Below are 20,291 nucleotides of genomic sequence, written 5' to 3'. Positions count from 1 at the left end.
TCTTCATAGCACATAGAGAGACCATAATCAGAGTTGGAGGCTGCAGTTGTTTACACCATGGGACATGATGAGAATTAAATGTCGATGTTCTCCCTGATGAAGTTTTAATTTGGCATCTGAATAGTAACCTAATAATAGCTCCTGAGTAACCAATAAACCCTTTAATAATCACAAATGTATTCCTAAATAATCTCATTTACGTGAAAAAGTAAATGTCAGGACTTGTGAGATTGTTGGTCTAATCCTTCCATCTAAAAATATTAAAACTAATCCATTACCAGGGGCAGATTTACCAGGGAACACACCTCCTCACGTGATAAACGTGGGTAATGGGTATGTAGTTACACATGTTCATTGTTCACAGATATGATGTCGCCCTCTGGCACAATGTCACCCACCTTACGTAATCGTCTGGTCAGCCAACTGAATGCGATTGGGTGAGTGTGTGCTCGCTAACAACACTTTCCCCAAAAGTCTGTTAAGGCTATACGTGGGATCTTTGTCTTTGTGAATGTGAGTGGATGATGACCTGAGTGGGGTCATGTAGCCTGCATGCCCAGCCACGGCATGCCCAAGCAGTTTCTTGTTAGTCAGATAGAGGGGACGACTAAATGGGTGTGTCACAGGCCAGATAAGAGATGGACTGAGGTGGAGCAGAAGGATGTGGAGTAGATTGGACTTGCTGATGACCGGTATCAGCAGTGTCAAGACCAGCTTCTGTGGAGGAGGTTCGTGAAGGATGCTTCTGGGGAGTTGTAGGCAGTCAGCCTCCACCAACAACGTAGGGCAGATGAGCGATGCTTACAACCGCGAGCACAGTGCAGCAAGTTGGGAGAGTAAGGGGCACAGGTGGTGCATTTGTCAGTCATCTCAGTTAGTCAAGCCATGGCACCTGGATCTGTTCCGTTACCTGCCAGGGAGCCTTCGACACTATACGTGGCCTCAAAGTACGGCTTTCATGGTGCAGGCGCTGTGGTGACTACCACCACTTAGTGGTGAGCAGTGGCTGCTGTTGTTTGGGAATAACTTCATGGGGACCGGTGGCACAGTGGTTAGCGCACTGTCCTGTGAACCTGGCAAACGGAATTCAATGCCCACTTAATACCAATAACAGTGGTGCATATTTTAACGGGTGTTGGGCCTTCACGAGGTAGACTCAGCCTTAAAATGAGGTACAGTACATTATACTGATGTTTCATAGATTCTTATAAATGGTTACAATCTGTATTATCACGTTTACCAATACCCCAATGAAGCCCTCATACTTAAGTAATAAGGGTGTTGGAAACGGTGATTCTTTAAGTGAGCGCTAAGCGGGGTCGGTCTGTACTGAGTACACCGCGATCTGGAGAGGTGCACAATTCAATTCAGTCACCAAACAAGAACGCATTTTTTAAAAAATGTCACAATTACAGCCAAAATGTATAATATAATTAGTATGTATTTACAATATAGAAAATCACGGTTTTGATACAAAAATAAATGTTGTGGTCAGGGTCCATTTGGTGGGGCGCTCTGAATGACGCCTGGTCACAGAAACGCCTCCCCCGGAATCTTCCCTGCTTCCTGACGACGGGAACGACGATTGGCGACCGTGCAGGAGCCGCAGCCAAAACCGGAGCAGCGAATGCGATGAGGGAATGAGGAGAGGCGAGAGCAGAGTGGAGAGGGAGACAAGCGGCATCATTAGCGACGGTCGCCAAAACGTGAACACGCCGGTGCAGTTGCGATTACGTGTGTCGGTCAGGATTGTGGGCGGCACGGTACTCACGTAGAGGTGGATGAAGTCATCGGCCGCTTTGGAGAAATCCCAATTGTTCCGCTGCAGGCATCTGTGGAGGCGAGCGCGGACAGGAGGCAAACATAACGTCAATGCCTTTATTCCACAGTCCAGCTTGCAAGTCTAGTGCCTGGGCTTTGGACCAGATTGCTATGGCCACCTGAAACAGGTTCATGCCAGCTCCCGGTGAGAATCGACCGTGCAGCCCCATTACACAGTGCCGTTTGGCTCGCTTCTCAATGGGAGCCGCATGCTTGGAATAGCGCCGTCACGGGGTCAATGCAGCAGAGACGCACCGTCAAGTCGCCCCTCACTCGAGTCGACTTTATGGCCATGTGTTTGTACAAAAATTGTCGAAACATACCAAAAATTATCGTTTAAACTCGGGACCGGAGTAAGCCACCTCAAGCATACATTGTCTCCTTAATAATCTTTACAAAATGACTGACGCTTTCCTCTGTCTGTGGACAAAAGGGGTAGGGGGGAATGAAGGGGCATGAAGGACATAACAGTCCGAGTCCAAAGACCCTGGTGCCCCTCTAAGGGTTTGGCAGAATAAATGGCTCCTGCTGGGCTGTGTCTCATTACTCTTGCAATGAAGCATGACATCATGCGTGTGTGCACGTGTGTGTGGCTGTAAGACAGTTCCCACGTGCTCTCGCCCACCTTTGCGACCACTCCGGTGTCATGTGGGATGTTTCAGCGAATGAATTGACTGTCTCCTGCTGGGACGAGGTGAGCGCAGTAAGTGGGCAGCTGCTGGACGTCGCTGATGTTGTTGAGGCGAATGCAGGGGGCATCTCACTTGCAAGAGCTTCGCGGATGAACATCCGCTCACTCGCGACAGATGGCCTGCCGGGTGTCAACACAAGCAGGTCAATAAAAATAATAACACATTACTTAGTTAAACAGCAAGCTAATGGAGCACCTGAAGGAAACACACATGGGCAAGGGGTCAACACTATCCCATACAGAAGACAAGATGGAGATGAGTTCACACTTGCTGTACTGCCTTCTGGAAAATCAAGAGTATGCAACGTCGTTAAGGAAGAAGCAAAAGAATGGGAGAGGGAGCAGAGGAAAGCGAAGCAGGAAAGCGCGTATTGTCTGTGTGCGAAAACATGGTGTGTGTTTGTGGCTATGTGTATATGATGTGTCATGTAGCCCGTATGCCCAGCCACCGCATGCCTAAACAGCTTTTGTTCGGCTGGATAGAGGGGGCTAAACGGGCGCGGAATGGGCTAGAGAAGAGATGGAGTGATGTGGTACAAGAGGATGTGGATCTGAGTGGACTTGCCGATGACTGGTACCAGCCGTGTTAAAATCGGCCTCTGTGGAGGAGGCTCGTTAAGAATGCTACTGGGTAGTTGGAAGCAGTCGCCCTCCAACAACAATGGGGCAGAGGAGTGACGCTCAAAACAACAAGCGGACCACTGGGTGGCCAAAGCACAGCAAGTTGGCATAGTAGGGGGCACAGGTGGTGCATTGGCCAGCCATCTCAGTCGACCCGTAGCACGTGGGTCTGCCCCGTGACCTCCTGCCAGTGGGCATTCGACACTTCGCGTGGCCTCAATATGCACATAGGCTGGCACAAGCGCCGTGGTGACATCACTGCCACTTAGTGGCGAACGGCGGTTGTTATGATGTGTTGGGTCATGGTGCAAGTGACTCACCTGCCGTCCATGGTTGGCACCAATTGCACCACCCGCCAAAACATCTTCACAGACTCTTGGCAATTCTTGGCTGAGGATCGACACACACGACAAAGGTGCACGGGCGTCAAGAGAGAGCCACCCCATTAGCATAAACCGCATGGCAGGATCAATTAGAATGGTGAGGTGGTGCTTATGGCATGCAGTGCAGAATGCATCTGGTGTAATTAAATGCAATGTCAGTGATGCTGTTAATGATGCTACTGCTGATGACGAAGCTGATGGTGAATGTGACTATGCAAATACTCACTCTCTTTGAAGAAGCCATGGATGGTGAAGTTGACCTGGGTATCCTGTAAAGTGAGAGTCACAAGTAAACACGACCGCCCATCATTTTTAAGGAACCCAAGAGGTGGAGACTGCAGGGTTGAAGTCTCGGCCAGGGTTATTGCTGTGGCTAGAGTAAGTGTGAGTCTTGGCTTTTGTTAGTGTCAAGGTTTGCGAGAGAGATATATATGTTGCTAGGGATCAATGGGATCGAGTGTCAAGGCTAGGGATAATGTAAGGCGAAGAAGATGGCTTTAATTTCTTTTCAGAGTTACGTTTCACGTAATAATTCACGTTTAATATTGGAGCATGTGAAAGGTGGATATATTTACATAGACATAAGGGTATCAAAGAATAAGTCAAAATTTTTATAGTAAAAATTCTAAGCATAAATTGAGGGCTTGTGCACAGGAAAAGTGTGTAACTCAGGCCACATAAGCTCAGCAATTTGTGTTTAAGCAGAGCCAGCGGCTATGCCAATGAGGGCGTTTTGGTGCAAGTCCACGTCTCACCGTGCCACGGCTGACGGTGGTGGTGAAGGAGGACATATCGTGATGCTTGTGCGTCAGCTCTTTGATGAAGTCCTCCGCCGTCAGCCGCTCGCACTTGAGCTGTGCTGTGGGATGAGGGGGCAGGAGGGCAACAAAACTGTGGTGATGCGAGTGGCGACAGATATGCGCATGTTAAACTTCTTTTGCACTGTACGCAGTCAACTGCTATCGGAGGTGCAGAGCAAGGAGAAAAAAACTGCATGGCGCACGGTGACAGAATGACATCAGCAGTGACACAGTGACGCGCGGATCTGCAAACATCGCCCGTGACGAACACTCACGTGAATCTTCCGGGGTCGGCTTGTCTGTACCCTCCTCTCCCAGGCTGCTCCTGGAGGTAGAAACGAGATCCGGAGTGTTAGGAAACGGAGTGGCTACACTCACATCCACAAGTGTGCTTTAATTTCCGTGCTTTCGCAAAGCATTTCTTTCTTCTGGTATCGTTGCGGAAACTGATGATTTAATTCCAGTTTTGGAAGCCATATTTCATTTCGAAGGATTTAAAGCAAGCTTCTGATTGGCTGCTTGCGGCTATGTGAAAAAAAACCTCCACACGTTTCAGCGCACTTTAAATGGCCTGCTCTTTTGATGACGCTATAGAAGTTGTCATTGATGCTTATAACCGCCTGTACCTATGATAAACAATGTAACACGGTCTCCCGAGAGCGGTCTGTGGCAAATACCAATGCATCCTTTCATGTGACAGCCTTGCTGGCCAGTTTGTGAGTGTGTGTGGGTTTGTCAGCTCACTCTGAGGGGGTGTAGATGGTGATGAGGGCATCCTTATGATACTTCTTGAGCAGACCCTCGCGGTCTGCGGTATCATAAAGACCGTAGTACCTGCCAATGCACATGCAACACACTTTAATCACCGAGTGCGTAGCGATCCATCGATTCATATCAACTCAATTATTTTGTTCACGATGCAAGTATACGGTCGTGCTTGAGATCATAAAAGAGTCGCAATGAATTGTTGCATAAATAATGGGATGATGCAGTGGTGTAACGGTTATTACTCTGGGCTTCCAAATTAGAGGTTGCCAGTGTAATGTCCTGGAAGCGAACGTTGAAGCAAAGGTGCAAACTGATTGAATCCCCCCACCTATGTCCAGCCAGCTGTCTACCACAGTTCAATTGGAAATGTTGGGGTCAAGTGTCGGTACTCCCTACCCTTATGTCCGGCTATTGTGGAAGACTAGGCCAAATACACGATAGAGGGTTCTCTACAGCTCCCTCCAGTGGAGTAGAATGCACAAGGAATTTCAGGGCTGCACTTTTATATACAACTAGCTTTACTACCCGGCTTCACCCGAGACTTGGATTCTTGTCTTGGATTAATAAGCGGAGGGTTGGGGTGGGGATGTGTGACGTCAGCAGGCACACTGCGTAATGCTTCCGCATGCGGGTGACATCACAGATGTGATGTCACCGCTCACTTGCCGTGGAAAATATATCCATTATTGCGCACCCCCCCCCCCCAAAAAAAATATGTACAAGAGTCTATTTGTTTTTACTTTCTGCATTATGTACAGTCTGGAAGTTACCCACATTCCAAATTTCAAGTTTGTTGCATGTTGGGAAGTATGCTAAACATTTCGAACAGACACATTTACAAATTTCCCTTTTATATATATAGATGATAAATTCATGATAGAATTAAGATAATGGGACTAATCTGTAGAAGGAAGGCAATCCAACTGGAAAACGGTAATAATGAGAGACACGTGGATTAAACAAAATATGCAGCGTAAAGAAACCATTCTAACTGATAAGAAAAGTAAGTGGGTTTGAGCAGAACACACTGGCAGAAGGAATAATGGCCATTAGTCTAGACTAAGTACTGGGTGACATCCAAGGGAGGGAACGTGCCTAAGGGCAAGGGCATCCACGAGTTGGAGCGAATAAATGAGCTTGTCTATCGATTGTAGGTAGGTTATTCCATTGCAGGGCAGTTGTATAGTGATGGATTGGGGAAGCATTTACCCAGCAGTGCATTGATAATTCCTGGTGATGATGATGAAATATTACATAAAAGCATAGGCTGGGATACCCTAGTGTCTGTGTGAGTGAGTGCGGGGAATTGGAAGGCTCCTTACTCCTTGAGAAAGTTCGTGATGAGGCCTTGAATGTCGGCTGAGGTGGGCGGCAGAGGGGTGGGTGGCATAGCTGTGGGAGGCTGAGCCTTGGGTGGCAGAGGTGTGGTTGGCAGAGTGGTGGGAGGCTGAGCCTTTGGTGGCAGAGGTGTGGGTGGCAGAACGGTGGGAGGCTGAGCCTTTGGTGGCAGAGGTGTGGGTGGTCGAGTTGTGGGAGGCTGAGCTGTAGGTGGCAGAGTGGTGGGAGGCTGAGCCTTGGGTGGCAGAGTGGTGGGAGGCTGAGCAGTGGGTGGCAGAGTGGTGGGAGGCTGAGCTGTGGGTGGCAGAGGTGTGCGTGGCAGAGCCATGGGAGGCCGATCTTCGCTAGGCTGAACCTTCCGAGGTCGAGCCGTGGGTGGCAGAGCTGTGGGTCGCTCAGCTGTGGGAGGCATAGGCGTGGGTGGCAGAGGTGTGGGTGGCACAACTTTGAGAAGCTGAGCAGTGGTAAGCCGATCCTTGGATGGCAGAGTTGTGGGTGGCACAGCGGTGGGTGGCACAGCGATGAGAGGCTGAGCTTTGGGAGGCTGTGCAGTCGGAGGCTGAGAAGAGGGTGCCATGACTTTGGGCACCATCATGGACATGGATGTGGGCGGCTCTGGCAAATCAGCTTCTTCCTGTTGGTAACAAACAATTATGGTAATGAAGGTGATTATGATGATGTGAGTGGTGGTAATGAAGTTGATGCCAATGGTGAGGATGATGGTGTTGAGAGTAATGATAGATGTGATGATAACTTCTGATGTCCTAACATGTACCATCTGGTGTACCAACACATTCTGATGTACCACCACAAACAATCTGATATGCTAACATACAAACTGATGTACCAAAACACACACAATTACAAATACCAACACATCCACACGGAACTGCGGTGAGAGCATAGCAGCCGCGTGCCGGCTGTACGCATGGCCTCCTCACCTCGATCAGCCGCCGGTCGTACTTCGCAGCGAGCGGAGATGGTGGGCCCAGGACTGGGCGCATCAAGACGATGGCCTGCAATACGGGCAAAGCGGCGGCACCGATCAGCTGTCTGCCGGCACGCCGGCCCCCTCCCATGTGGTTCACCTTACCTCGTTATTGTGGTCATGTCTGCGTGTGTCATAATTCTAATGCATGTTGTGCAACCAGGTGAAAGAGAACTCAAGAGACCAGGATATGCTTAATTTTCCACAGTGACCCCGGTCACCAATCACATGTAAAGTATTGGATTTACATTCATTTCTATGCTGTTTCATTTTTGTTCCTCGGGGGAATGATGGCAGCAAGATGGCAGCAATTTGGAAAATGGATCAAAGAAAATGGTAAAAATGAGACGGGAATAATGGGAAGCAATAAAAACGAAATGATGAAAATTACATGAAAAAGTAAATTGATTTTTTTAAATGAATCCCGGCTTCCACCGACAACTCAATGAGTTTGATGATTTATGACGATATTTTTATGATTTCGAGTGCTGTAATCTCTCATAGCTGCGGGTGGTCACACATGGTATATGAGCTATTCAACCCGAAATCAAATGATTCTTACGCGTGTGACTAAACGCATGCATTATGTGTGCTGAAATGCATTTAACCTATGCATAATTGCACACCTATTGGCCTAGCCCTCCAGTCCACTTGGGCTGTCTTTTCCAGCCATCCCAGGGGATTTCAATGAAAAAAACAAGTACCTCTTGGGGCCACTATGAAAGGCTACATGAGGATAATAATGATGCCCTCATTATCCAGGAGAGTCTTGCTCAGCCTCAAGACTGTTGTTCACGAGAATCCTGTATTAGGATTGTTCGGCAAATTCCCTGAATGAGCATTGAGGTTGGAGGCAGAAGCTGCACTGTCCGGGGGAAAAACACGTACGCATTCAAGTCAGGTACGCTCAAAGCTCTGGACAGATGCATGAAACAATCTATTGATATGCTGTGATCTCCAGCTATAAACAGCAGATGTAACATTTACATCTCATAGCGGTCGGCCTATCACCTCCTGCCTCCCCGAAGCACTCACCCTATAGTTGTCGGGAAAGACAATTTTCCGTGACAGCGCCTTGAGGTTCAAGGCAGCCATGTAGTTCACCACATAGAATGTTGCCATGTCTCCCTCAAAGTGGAACTGAGAAGGACACACACACAGACACAATATTGCAGAGAGGCACAGTGTTGTCATCAGTGGTGGGCATGGTCCCATTGATGGACGAGATTTCTCATGCACAGCCCCTACCGTTTGGAATACCCTTCCACTCCACATCTGACAAATCGACACCATCACTTTATTATTCAAATACAAGATCAAAGCCTTTTCATTAATCTGGACATACGGTGAAGAATAGGAAATCACAGTTGGACATTTGACCAATAGTTTAAACACAGGATAGTTAAACCCAGGATGGATTGTAGGCAGTCCAGCTTGAACACATCGCTTAATCTCTCGCGCTCATACCTGCAACGGAGTGAAGGGCGTGCAGCAGCCCTGCTGCAGGAACTGCAGAAGCCCCTCCTTGCCGTACTTCCTCCCAAAAGGAATCTGGGGACACAAGAAGCAGTGGCCAGGAGTGAACAATAAGATATCTTTCCTTTTATATAGCATCATTCATGCTAAAAGCATCCCACAACATACATTAATAATTTTTAGGACCAAATCCCACATACAGCCACTGCCAAAGCAAATGAAAACCCTACGAGCAAGCAAAATCAAGAATGAACAAACAAGTTAAGAATTGGCACCAAAACAAAAGGCACAAACAAGAAAAACGTTATCCCAACAAAGGAATTAGTCCATGAGGTCATATCCCAGACCCACAATCCCAAATTTCCAACCAAGCCAGCAAGACCCCAAGCAATTTGTAAGCCTGCACGTGTACGTGTGTCTGCGGGGAGTGCTGGCTCAGTGGTTTGCACACTGCCCTACAAACCCTGGCCGCTCATGGCCAAAAAAAGTGGTTGTTGGCCTCACTTAGGTCGACTCAGCTTTAAATGAGTACCTGGTGTCGTGTGTAAACACGAGCACTGAGGTAACAACCACACTATACCCTGAGGTGCTATGCTGGCCTTAAAAGTTACCCACGAATAGCACCTGCTCCAACAGTTTGCGAAAGGCTTTCCGAAGGATTGTCCTTGTTACCCCCCTTTGGATCTGCCCCTGTATTATTACAATGCGCTTTTATTCAGGAGAGCTTCACTGAGTCTCAATACTCTTTTTGTGGAGGGTCCTTCCATGTTTTTTTGCAGTGGGGGAGAGGGCAACATTGCTATGTGTCATCCCAATTGTGTAATTTGAATTCATTTTTTTTATTCCGACCATCACGCCAGCATATGACATCACTGGATAATTAAGGTCCACTGTAAAGCAGATAGCACGTAGTATGTTTACCAATAACACCACGGAGATAACCACCGACTGTGTCCACGTGTGTGCGGCCACTGCATTTACCGTGATCTGGTACCAAGTGGATGGTTCCTGGCTGACGTTGCGCGCCGGAGCACGGTACTCCGCCGACTCGGTCCGTGTCGTCACAGGTGGGACAACGCTCAGCCGCTGCCACCGATGGCCCTCGGGACCGGAGGTGGTGTGCGACGGCGCACCACTTGGACCCAGCCTGCTCCACACTCTGATTGGAACACAACGAGAGGGCACGGCGGTGAACGAGGAGCCGAAGGCAGCCATGCGAGCGAAGCATGCGGTTCACTTAAACGGAGACCGTGTCAAGTTTGATTCATGTTAATGTTGGTAGTGAAGAGTCCTAAGCCACCGGCAAGGAGATTCATTGAACAGAATGTAATCCATACATCGGCGAGTGTAAACAATATCTTGTAAATTTGACGACCTCGTTGGGTGGTAGAGGGTTAACGTCAAGCATAGGCACCACGTGGCCGAACACCAAAAACAAACGCGTATTCATTGTCCTGGCTATGCCAACCTACGCTTTAAGTTAGGCTGTGTCAAGGCTACACCCAGGGCTTTAACTTCTTTCTTACAAGTCGCTGGTAGACTACATCCCACCAACGTGTGGGATAGAGAAGAAACTCGTCAGTCAATAACACTGGCCTTAAAATAAGAAATGTATAATAGGCGACGTTTTTGGCAATGGCCCTACGAAGAAGGCTGTTGGGGCAAAGTATTGTCAGCGAGATATTAAAATATAAACATCGCACAATGACAAGCACTACATCTGGCTATCTTTGGCTGCTAATGCTTACATACATTACCAGGTGATATCTTTTTTAAGCTGAGTCGACCTAGGAGAGACTCGGGACCGGTTCAATTATTGCTGGTCACTAATGTTAGCCATGGCTGGTAATAAACTCGGGTCAACCTGGTGTTGTTGTAGAGCAATGGGTCCCACTGCTCCACCACCCTGCACCCTGCTCGGCATGTACACACACACGCTCGTGTGCACTCGCAGCTCTACTCACGATGGCCGCTTGGAACTCGGCCCATCGTGGTTCTCATCCACCGGATGGGAGCGGCAGAGTGGGGAACGTGGGGAACGTTGTCGGCGTGGTCCACCTCTTCCTTGCTCCCCACCACCAATGCTGACAGTGCACATGCGGGACCCAATCGACTCCTCATCCACGGAGCATCGCACTCTCAGGGGGCTCCGGGACCTGTGTCGTGGGGCCGCAGGCTTGGTCGCTGTCCGCTTGTCAGGGTCTGCACACACAAGAGGGGGGTGTGGGGGTGCGGGGCACAATAGTCTCAGTTTGGAGGTAAGAATGCGTGGACCAGGGGCACCCCGGTGGCTCGATGTTAACTACCTCGCCTGTGATAGAGGATATCGTGGGTTTGATCCCAACCCTGATGCCTGCATATTTGAAGTTTGCACGTTCTCCCCGTGGCCACGTGAATTGTTCTCCGGGTCCTCCGATTTTTGCCTCCACATGTAGAATTAATTTGCGTTTCGATTATTTGGCTGCTATACATTACCACATGCCGATAAGCCAATTCTTTGAGCTATCATTTGTGGCCAGGTCGAAAAAGAGCTTTATTGCTCAGTGGGCTTCAGTTTAGAATTTACACGAAGGAATTCATGGTGGCGCAGAGATGCAATTAACTGTGTGTGGGGGGGGGGGAGAGTGAGAGAAGGGTTCGTGAAGATGGAAGGTGGCAGGATTGCAGCTGGGCAGGAGGAGGCAGGGAATTGGCTGAGGACTGGAGGGGAGAGATTTGGCAGGAAAGGAGGAACCGTTTGGAAGGTTTGAGAAAGATAATATATCAAGGGGGTGGTGCAGATGCGACCTCAGGTACGGGTACAGACCGCCTCACCTCATATCTCTACTCCACATACTCTCCGAACTTTCCTGTCTCATCTCACTCTACTCCACACTCTCCTACCTCACCAAATTTCTATTCCATTCCACTCTCCTAACTCTCCTGTCTCTACTCCACACACTCTCCAAACTCTCCCATCTCATCTATCTCCTCCACACACTCTCTGAACTTTCATGTTTCACCTCTCTACTCCACTCACCTCCAAAAACCACCGTCCGCATGCACAGACTGTGCTTGTGGTCCATCTCCATCGACCTCCGTCGCTTGGCAGCGCTCTCCTCCTCCGGGTCACGACCTCCTCGCTTGCGGCGCCGACCCCCTGCGCAGCAGCACCCAGAGATGTACCACCACTGCGTCTCACTCTACCTATCACTTAGAGGTACCATCGCGTCTCCCTCTCTATCCATCACTTAGAGGTTCCACCACCGCCTCTTCCTCTACCCATCAGTGAGAGGTACCACCACGTCTTCCTCTCCCCATCACTGAGAGGAGCCACCACCGCGTCTCCCTCTACCAATCACTGAGAGGTACCACCAAGTCTTCCTCTACCCATCACTGTGCCCCCCACACAGCTACCCCCCCCCCGTTCTCTCGCTTGTGCTATGGGGCCGTCCATAAATGACGTCACGCGATTTTGGACGATTTTAGACCCCCCCCTCGTCACAAAAAGTCAGACCTCCCCTCAAATATGATGTAACAAAACTCTGCCCCCCCCCCAAATTATATTTCAATTTTGAAAATAAAACATGCTTTAATCGCTTTAAACTATTGTCATTGTAGGGCGTATTTAATGTGGCGCTGTACTCAGATGTTATAGGAGAAAACACGTATACAAAACTGAGGCTTTGGAAAGCTTAAATTTAGCATAAAATTCACTTGAAATTATTCAACGTCTAACTAAAACTGCAGATGTTCAGAATATATTGAAATTATCTTATAATCATAAAATATAAAAAGTAATTATAACTATTAAAAAAATACTTTAAACTTTGTGGCATAACAAAGCAAAATGTAGAGTACAATTATAACAATCATATATTCATTCCACAGAATGAAAAACCCCGGTAGAATCATTAGAATCAAAATGTTTCATAACAATCATTAAAACAAATTCAAAATGTAAGCTTCTCCATTCTCCCATGGAAAAGCAAAATGCTCCTTCATGGAATAAATAAAAGGTGACCTTAGTAAATTTAAATAATCAAATAGTTAAGAATGAAAATTAATAAGTAAAAATTCGTGTTATAACAATTCTATATTTATATTCTTAGTTTTTTCGGTAAAGTCACGTTGAAGAGAAACAACAAAATAACAAAATATATATATATATAAAATATATATATATATATTTTGTGACTTTACCGAAAAAACTAAGAATATGAATTACTGCAGTCACGAAAGCTTTAAATCAAAATTTAATTCTATATTTATTTAAAGTGGCGCATTTTGATGTGACGTCACATTTCTCAAACCCACCCCACCCCCCCGTCACACATCGTCACAAATGTCTGACCCCCCCCCCCCCACTAGGTGCTAGACGTCATTTATGGACGGCCCGTGTTTATTTTACACGAGTGATGAGTTAGCCGTGTGTGTGGTGTGTAATAAAGTTTATCGTGTACATATTTTACTGGACATGTTAAACAAGAGCTTCATAAAATAATAAATTGATAAAATAAAATAACACAATAATATCCTCACGACGTTTCGGCCACAACACAAGCGGCCTTCATCAGGTGAAGGGACGAGACTGTCTGGAGGACAGCGCTCGAGACAGTCTCGTCCCTTCACCTGATGAAGGCCGCTTGTGTTGTGGCCGAAACGTCGTGAGAATATTATTGTGTTATTTTATTTTATCAATTTATTATTTTATTCTCATTCTATGTGACTTCACCGAAAGAACCAAAGAAGATGAATCCTTGCAGTCACGAAAGCTTTAAATCGAAATTAAAGAGCTTCATAGCTCATCGGATTTTTCCAGGCTAAAAAAACTGATTCTGATTTATTGGTGAGCGCTACGGCAGGTTGACCACACACACACAAACCTTGTGAGTTGGTCTTCATCGTAGCGCTGTTGATGTCCTTCATGAAGATGTACATCTTTATAAAGAAATAAATCCCTACAAGACGCGATGTAGAAGCAGATTGAGCTCCTCCTCTTCGGAACCAGCGGCTTCTGTGGTGACGGTGGACTGAGAGGTACCAGCGGCCGTTTGAGTCCTGGCAAACCAAGGGACCCCCAGAGTCTCCCTGCAACAGACACACACGACACCAATCTTAGAAGTTGACTGACGAACAAGGAGGCCTGATGGAGCGATGATTACAGTGATCCAGTATAAGCAATGACATGTCATGATACCAAAGAGGTGATGTCAAAAGGCCCGATAATTAGGTTTAAACGTTTAGTGCAAAGAGCAGTACAACTGAGGCCAGCTTTAAATGTTCAATGGGACTGGGATCCTGAATGAGGACATTGTTGTTGAAGGTCCAGTTGATGTTGGCCCACCCACGCTCCTTCCAGTAAATTGGCACAAAAATTTGTTTGTGAATTGACTGGAGAAGTTTGCTTTCCAAGTTCCCCCTGGTGGAATATAATTGGACCCATAGTCGTCATGTGCTCCAAATGGTTTTTAGGAAAGAGAGTTGCATCTTGTTGGTTGTTATGCAGCTCACCTGGCAGGTGTCCACCCCTCCTTCGAGCATCCTGTTGGTGATTAGAGATGGCTATAGGCCTGCGGCCCTGGGGTGACGCACGTCTTGAAGATCTCTACTGAAGCCTCCTGAAGCTGGTCGGGTGGGTAGCCTGTTAAGTACAAGAATTCGTGTTGGAAACCGTGTTTCAGTCTCAGTTATTTATTTATTTTGGTAGAGCCCTGTGAGCCATTTGGCTCTTGAATCGGGTGCAACCACAACAAACAAAAAAACAAAAACACGAACAAGAAAACATCTTAAAGTGAAGTACTTTATTTCATCAAGACTTAGATCGTGGTACATTTAAATGTTAACAACATATCACCTGTATATCAGCTTAATGCCTATTTAAGATATTCCTCGAGCACCAGAGAGCTCTGCTACCCAACTGCCATCATTATTCCAATGGATTTTTACAAAAAAATGTGTCCTAACAAAGATTTGGGCCTCCATTAAATCAAAGGAATTGTTCAGTAGAAGAGATGTGTATATTATATTTGTTTTTCATTATACAAACATTCCCCCGAAATAAAATAAATGTTCAACTATCGATTATGTTTAACTTGTGTCATCGGAAAATAACATTGCACCGATTCATACATTAAAATCACGATACATGACTTGAATCGTGGGTATATCAATGGATTTTTTTGAATATTTGTATATGTTGTATATTAGAGGTGCTACATTTAACCCAACGTAAACAACTCAAGGGTTGTAATCCTGAGTTTAAACAGAAGGGAACTGCTTTCTATGAAAAGATCGATTTTATTAGAATGTTAATCGGGTCGTGTGGAGGCTCAAAACATGACAATACTGTGTTTGCTTTGTTCTTACACCATAGACACTGAGATATGGATACTAAATAATATCTCAAACTATGCTCTATTTAGTGGTCAAAGTATCTTCTGAAATCACGTGTTTTCCCAGGTTTGGAATATTTCACCTATGGACTTACCACCTTCAAAAAGTTTTCCCCAACCAGAAATGAAGCATGATTTCCCTGGGTAGAGAAACTTCTGAAAGCGAGGTGGGAGGCAAACTGGCTCTATGTAATCAGTGAAGGAAACAAGTTCTGACAGCTCCATAAGAGCAATGTCATAGTCATGGCTGCTTCCGTTGTAGCGCTCGTGGATGAGGATTCTGTTGACGCTTCTGGCCACGACAGTTGAAGCGCTGAGATCGTTCTGAGAGTGCAGGCCCAGGTATACCGTCCAGGTGTTTGGGTTGTTACTAGGGAGGTAAATACAGACACCACAGTCAGCATCAAATACCACAGGGCATTATGTTTTTTTACCAAGGTAAGCCTCATTGAGTCTCAGCACCTTTTCAGGAGGGTCCTCAACTGAGTAATTGGTGTGAGTCATTTTACAAAGTAAGAAAATTTGGACCGTGGCGCCGACACGCATCACAATTGCAAGTGCACGATGTAAAATCACACCTGAATGTGAAAAAAATGAGATGCTTAATGCCTCCACCACTTATATTCATGCCTCTTTCTGCAATAAAATTCTGCAAAAATATCTTCTAATGGTGTTGTGATTCATTGTGTGAGTGGGAGGAGCGGTGGTTCATTCGTTAGCACACAGCACTTACGGACCTGTTGACCCACGTTTTAATTCCCCAAGTGTGATTCCCAACCACAGATAACGTTATTCGTGACCAGTGTGGTGAGGTATGGTCAAACAATACCCCATGACCAACATGGTGTGCAAAGGCCTTCATCCCAAAAGCGGTCTGTTAAAGTGCTACAAGTTGTGATTATTCAACTTGTCTGCTGTGTGTAACATTTACCAAATGCATACTTTTAAAGTATGACAAAGAAAAATAGGTTTCACCCTTTCTGGCAATACAACAGGTGTTAAGATGTTCAAACACCAAATAGATATCTTTAGCAATGAATCAAGATTGTATTAACCACACGTACTTGTGGTGAACATGCAAACAAACATGCTCAGATAATATATGCATTGTCTTTTAAATGTATTGGCCTACACGAGAGACAGCGTTCTTTAGGGCCTCGTGTCTCACCAGTGTTAGACCAGAGAACGTCAAAAGGCGAACAAGTACCAGGACAATGCACGTATCAGAGCATTTATAGCTCGGAGTAAAGTGTTCACAAGACACGTGAAGCAACAGAAACGCTCACCACCTCTGGAAGCAATGAGCAGCACTCACAACCCAGCGGTCACTGAAGAGGGAGCCCCCACAGGTCAGTCTGTTGAAGTTGTGCAGGCTCTCTTGCCAGGGCCATTCTCAGAGCCTTGCTTCGTAGCCTCCCACGATCCGGCTGTTCACTCTGCGTTCTGCTACGGGGATCCAGCCACATTCTGAAAAACGATAAAGCACAATTAATACTATAATACAGTTTTTTGGGGTTAGATCTCGTAAATATAGAAATGTCTAGTCAAACCCGCCATCACCCGACAGCCAATTAGTAAGAGTTGTCACGTAAACAGAACATGCCGAATCAATCAATAGTACAGCACACCCGTGTGTTGGGGAGCCAAGCCACAACATTTACAATCTGTGTACGGTGTTTTGCTAGTAAATCTTGACTTAAAGCTTTCGTGACTGCAGGAATTCATATTCTTTGGATCTTTCGGTAAAGTCACGTAGATGGTTATTTTCTTTGAACAATCTACGTGACTTTACCGAAAGACCCAAAGAATATGTTTTGCTAGTAATCACAACTAGCTTCATCAGGTGACAGCCAGATTTGTGGAGAAGTCCTCCTGTTTCGTTCCTTATATAGAGGCGTAGATGTGATGACAACACTTGTGCACTCTTCTTGTCCAAGGTGGGGGGGGGAAGGATTAATAAATCAACGTACATTATGCGTGCGCATTATGCAAGTCCATTGATCTTGTACTTCCTGTCCATTGCTTGTACTAAAATAGCTGTACCAGAGACAGCCTTCTTTAGGGCCTAGTTTCACCAGTGTCAGACCAGAGAACGTCATCATAATTGTTTTCCATCTTCATAGATTCATCTATCATTGTAATATTTATCAACCATGGTCTATTAATTGCTAGATGAAGATGTATCTAATACACAAGGATTTACGCTAGGCACTATATTTGGCAAAACAATAGTAATTCATGAAATCACGTTTTGAACTTAAAATTACTGTCATAAAATAATAATTTACCCATTTTTGCATTACTCACGGAATTTGTACAAGAAGCGCATGAACCAAAGGATGGTCAGTTCATAAACCGGTAAATTAAGAATTAATAAATACCTCTGCTGGCTGGTATTGGGTCAACTTTGTCGAACTCCAAACTGAAGCCATATTCTGAAACAGGAAATGAGAAAACATTTTGCGTGAATATCGTGTACAGTACAAAACCTAACACAGTTATAACCGAGTTAGATGTCTTAGCAAGCAGCAACAATATCGCGTACAGTACAGAAACAATTATAACCGAATTTAACACGTAGGATTTTGAGACCAATATCCATAAGAGGTTTTTTGGGTTAGATCGCGTAAATATATGTGTCAATAATAAAGTATTAAAGCTTTCGTGACTGCATAAAATTACTCATTGGTTTTTTCGGTAAAGTCACGTATGTAGAAATACAATAAAATTATATTAAAACAAAAAACAATCACGACGTTTCGGTCACAACGCAAGCGATCTTCATCAGGTGTCAAGAACAAATCACGGAGGTAAATACAACAAAAAGATGAGAGACGAGAATTCAACAAACCTGAAAAAACATTATGTGAAGCACATCCAGTCAGGCCAACAACACAGTTAGACACTTCCTGGCGGACCACAAATTTCAGAAGAGTGTTAAATTTCGTGTTCAACCTTTGGATTGCACATACCAGCATAGATAGAATGAAAAATAAGAGGTACACGGTCAGTAGAAATACATATACAAGTCCACCAAGAGATAAGGAGGGAGGAAAGACGGACAGGGAGGCAGAGAGAGGGGGGGGGATGAACAGAAGCTTAAATAGGAAATACGGTTGGAGGGGGGGAGGGGCCAGAGCGAGAGCGGCAGCTCAAACACGCACATCTTACACATACAAAACGGCAGCTCAAAAAAGGACCACCTTTTGTAAATACAAGCGAGTTTAAACAATTGTCCTCTTCTTTGCTATTAAAACAACGGTTAAAGTTTTGAACTCAACTACAAGGATAAGCTAACATTATCAATCCTCACACTCACCCCAATTAAAAACCAGGCCACAATCTACATCAGTGAATCATTACCCATTTATTAATTCGATACTAAATGACCGAAGCCTGAAGAATAGTTCTGGCAGTCAGAGTTATTTTTAAGTCAAAACGAATTCTCTAACCTCAGGACATCAGGAATAAAATAAAATAAATAGCTCATACATAATAGCCCGGACCCTCGGATACAGGCGGGGAGCAAAAGTTAATACAATGTTTAATCACAAATCTTGGGGACAGAAACAGATAATAACGATGCAATGTTACATCAAGAGTTATCGAGAAGGAATGAGGCGGAATGGGACGGGCTTACACAGCCAAGATAGACTGTGTTCCATTAGGAAGGAGCCTCCTGGCCGCCTTTGTCTTCCCGCAGCGCGGGAGAGCAGGTATTTAACACCAGAGCGAGGGAAATTTATTATCGCGGGGGCCATCTGTACACACTGGGCTGGACTTAATGATACACACACGGACTACACCCCCCCCCCACAACGCAGAGTGGACATCTGTTTTTTTTTTCTCTCGCAAGAGACGCGGAAAGAGGAGAGAGAATTTCACATTTAAGCTCGGCAAGGGACAGCGAGACGGCAGATCGGAAGAGGACATCAAGCCAGCTCCGAGGCATGGCCTCGAGACATTAGCAATGGGTGCTGTGTCCACAGAGAAGAGGGGCGAGGTGATGTTAGGTGCTGAGTTCAGCATGGACCGATAGAGTATCGCTGAAAGTTATTCCACATTCATCCTGATGTTTTGAGTCGCCTGCAGAATCGAGGAATGCGATAAGCTGTATCGTACTAAGCTATCAGAGTTGTGTAAGAGGTGTGCAAATACAATTTTCAAGTTTTGAGAGTGAGCGACAATAGCTCTCGACAGTTCAACAAGGCACAGCTCGGCGAGCGCCAGAAGAGGGCGGCGAGCGGCCGGCTCCAAGGGGCCCCGCGATCAACTGAGGATGGCGAGGCTCGCCGAGTAGCGATGTATCAACGAGCGTGAGTTCAGAGCTGAAAGACGAAGTATCGCTCGAAGTGCCAGCGAACCAGCGGCGAGCGTGATCGTGCGCATCTCCACGGAGAGAGCACGTGCGGTGCAGCTCATCATCCAGCGGCGGAAAGAGCCCGACCAGCCGCCCATGAGCAAAAGAGTCAGCGACCAGCGGATCAGCTCAGCATCGGCCAGCGGAAGAAGACGGCGACCAACCTGAAGACCAGCCAACCAACGACGCAGAAGAAGACTCTACAACTCGCCCAGAATGGCGAGACTCGCTGTTTAGCGACATGCTACGCCGTGCGAATGCAGCACCATCAGAAGAAGTATCGCTCGAAAAGCATTCCGCTCTGAACCTTGACACTCAAAGGTCACTGCAGTGATAGCTAAGCTGACGAGAATCCCAGCATCAGCCACCAGAGGGCGGTCATCGCCAGAGAGAGCGCCACCAAGCGACGCCAACGGCGAGCACCTTCGCCAACAGCAACAGACGCGCTGCGGGCGCCGTCTGCCGACGGATCATCGCGCCTACAGCGCACCGTGTCAACTCGTCCACCTGCTGCGGGGCCGAACTCTGGCCGACCGCGTGAAAGAAGAAAACCCCGCTGTTCGTATGATATGCACTCTGCCCCACACTGCCACGACACCACCTGGCGTCTTCTTGACGCAAAGAATTGATGCCGAACACTGGTCCACTCAACCCAATTCATATCACTCAAC

The 20,291-nt window shown here is 46.4% G+C and overlaps 1 protein-coding gene and 2 long non-coding RNA genes across 3 annotated transcripts; 1 reads left to right on the top strand and 2 right to left on the bottom strand.

Moving 5' to 3' along the window:
* The first annotated feature begins 320 nt into the window (after window positions 1–320).
* On the top strand, window positions 321–2,353 carry LOC142931207 (uncharacterized). Its single transcript, XR_012947213.1, has 2 exons — window positions 321–437; window positions 1,496–2,353. It is a non-coding gene; the product is annotated as an uncharacterized LOC142931207 (long non-coding RNA).
* A 12,010-nt stretch (window positions 2,354–14,363) lies between these two features.
* On the bottom strand, window positions 14,364–16,653 carry LOC142931212 (transmembrane protease serine 11A-like; the record flags this gene model as incomplete). The annotated part of the gene is made up of 2 exons (XM_076074884.1): window positions 14,364–15,630; window positions 16,550–16,653. Coding segments are annotated over 2 exons (423 nt in total), but the record flags the coding sequence as incomplete, so codon positions are not given.
* Window positions 16,654–16,735: 82 nt separating this feature from the next.
* Window positions 16,736–19,374, bottom strand: LOC142931229 (uncharacterized). Its single transcript, XR_012947236.1, has 3 exons — window positions 18,112–19,374; window positions 17,642–17,695; window positions 16,736–17,184 (listed from the first exon to the last, which is right to left on the bottom strand). It is a non-coding gene; the product is annotated as an uncharacterized LOC142931229 (long non-coding RNA).
* Between the last annotated feature and the right edge of the window lie 917 nt (window positions 19,375–20,291).

This window comes from Petromyzon marinus, chromosome 51 (assembly GCF_048934315.1).
Source record: "Petromyzon marinus isolate PM22_M1 ecotype Great Lakes invasive population chromosome 51, UKy_Petmar_22M1.pri1.0, whole genome shotgun sequence".
Taxonomy (NCBI): Eukaryota; Metazoa; Chordata; class Hyperoartia; order Petromyzontiformes; family Petromyzontidae; genus Petromyzon; species Petromyzon marinus.
This window is presented reverse-complemented; position numbering and strand designations above follow the sequence as displayed.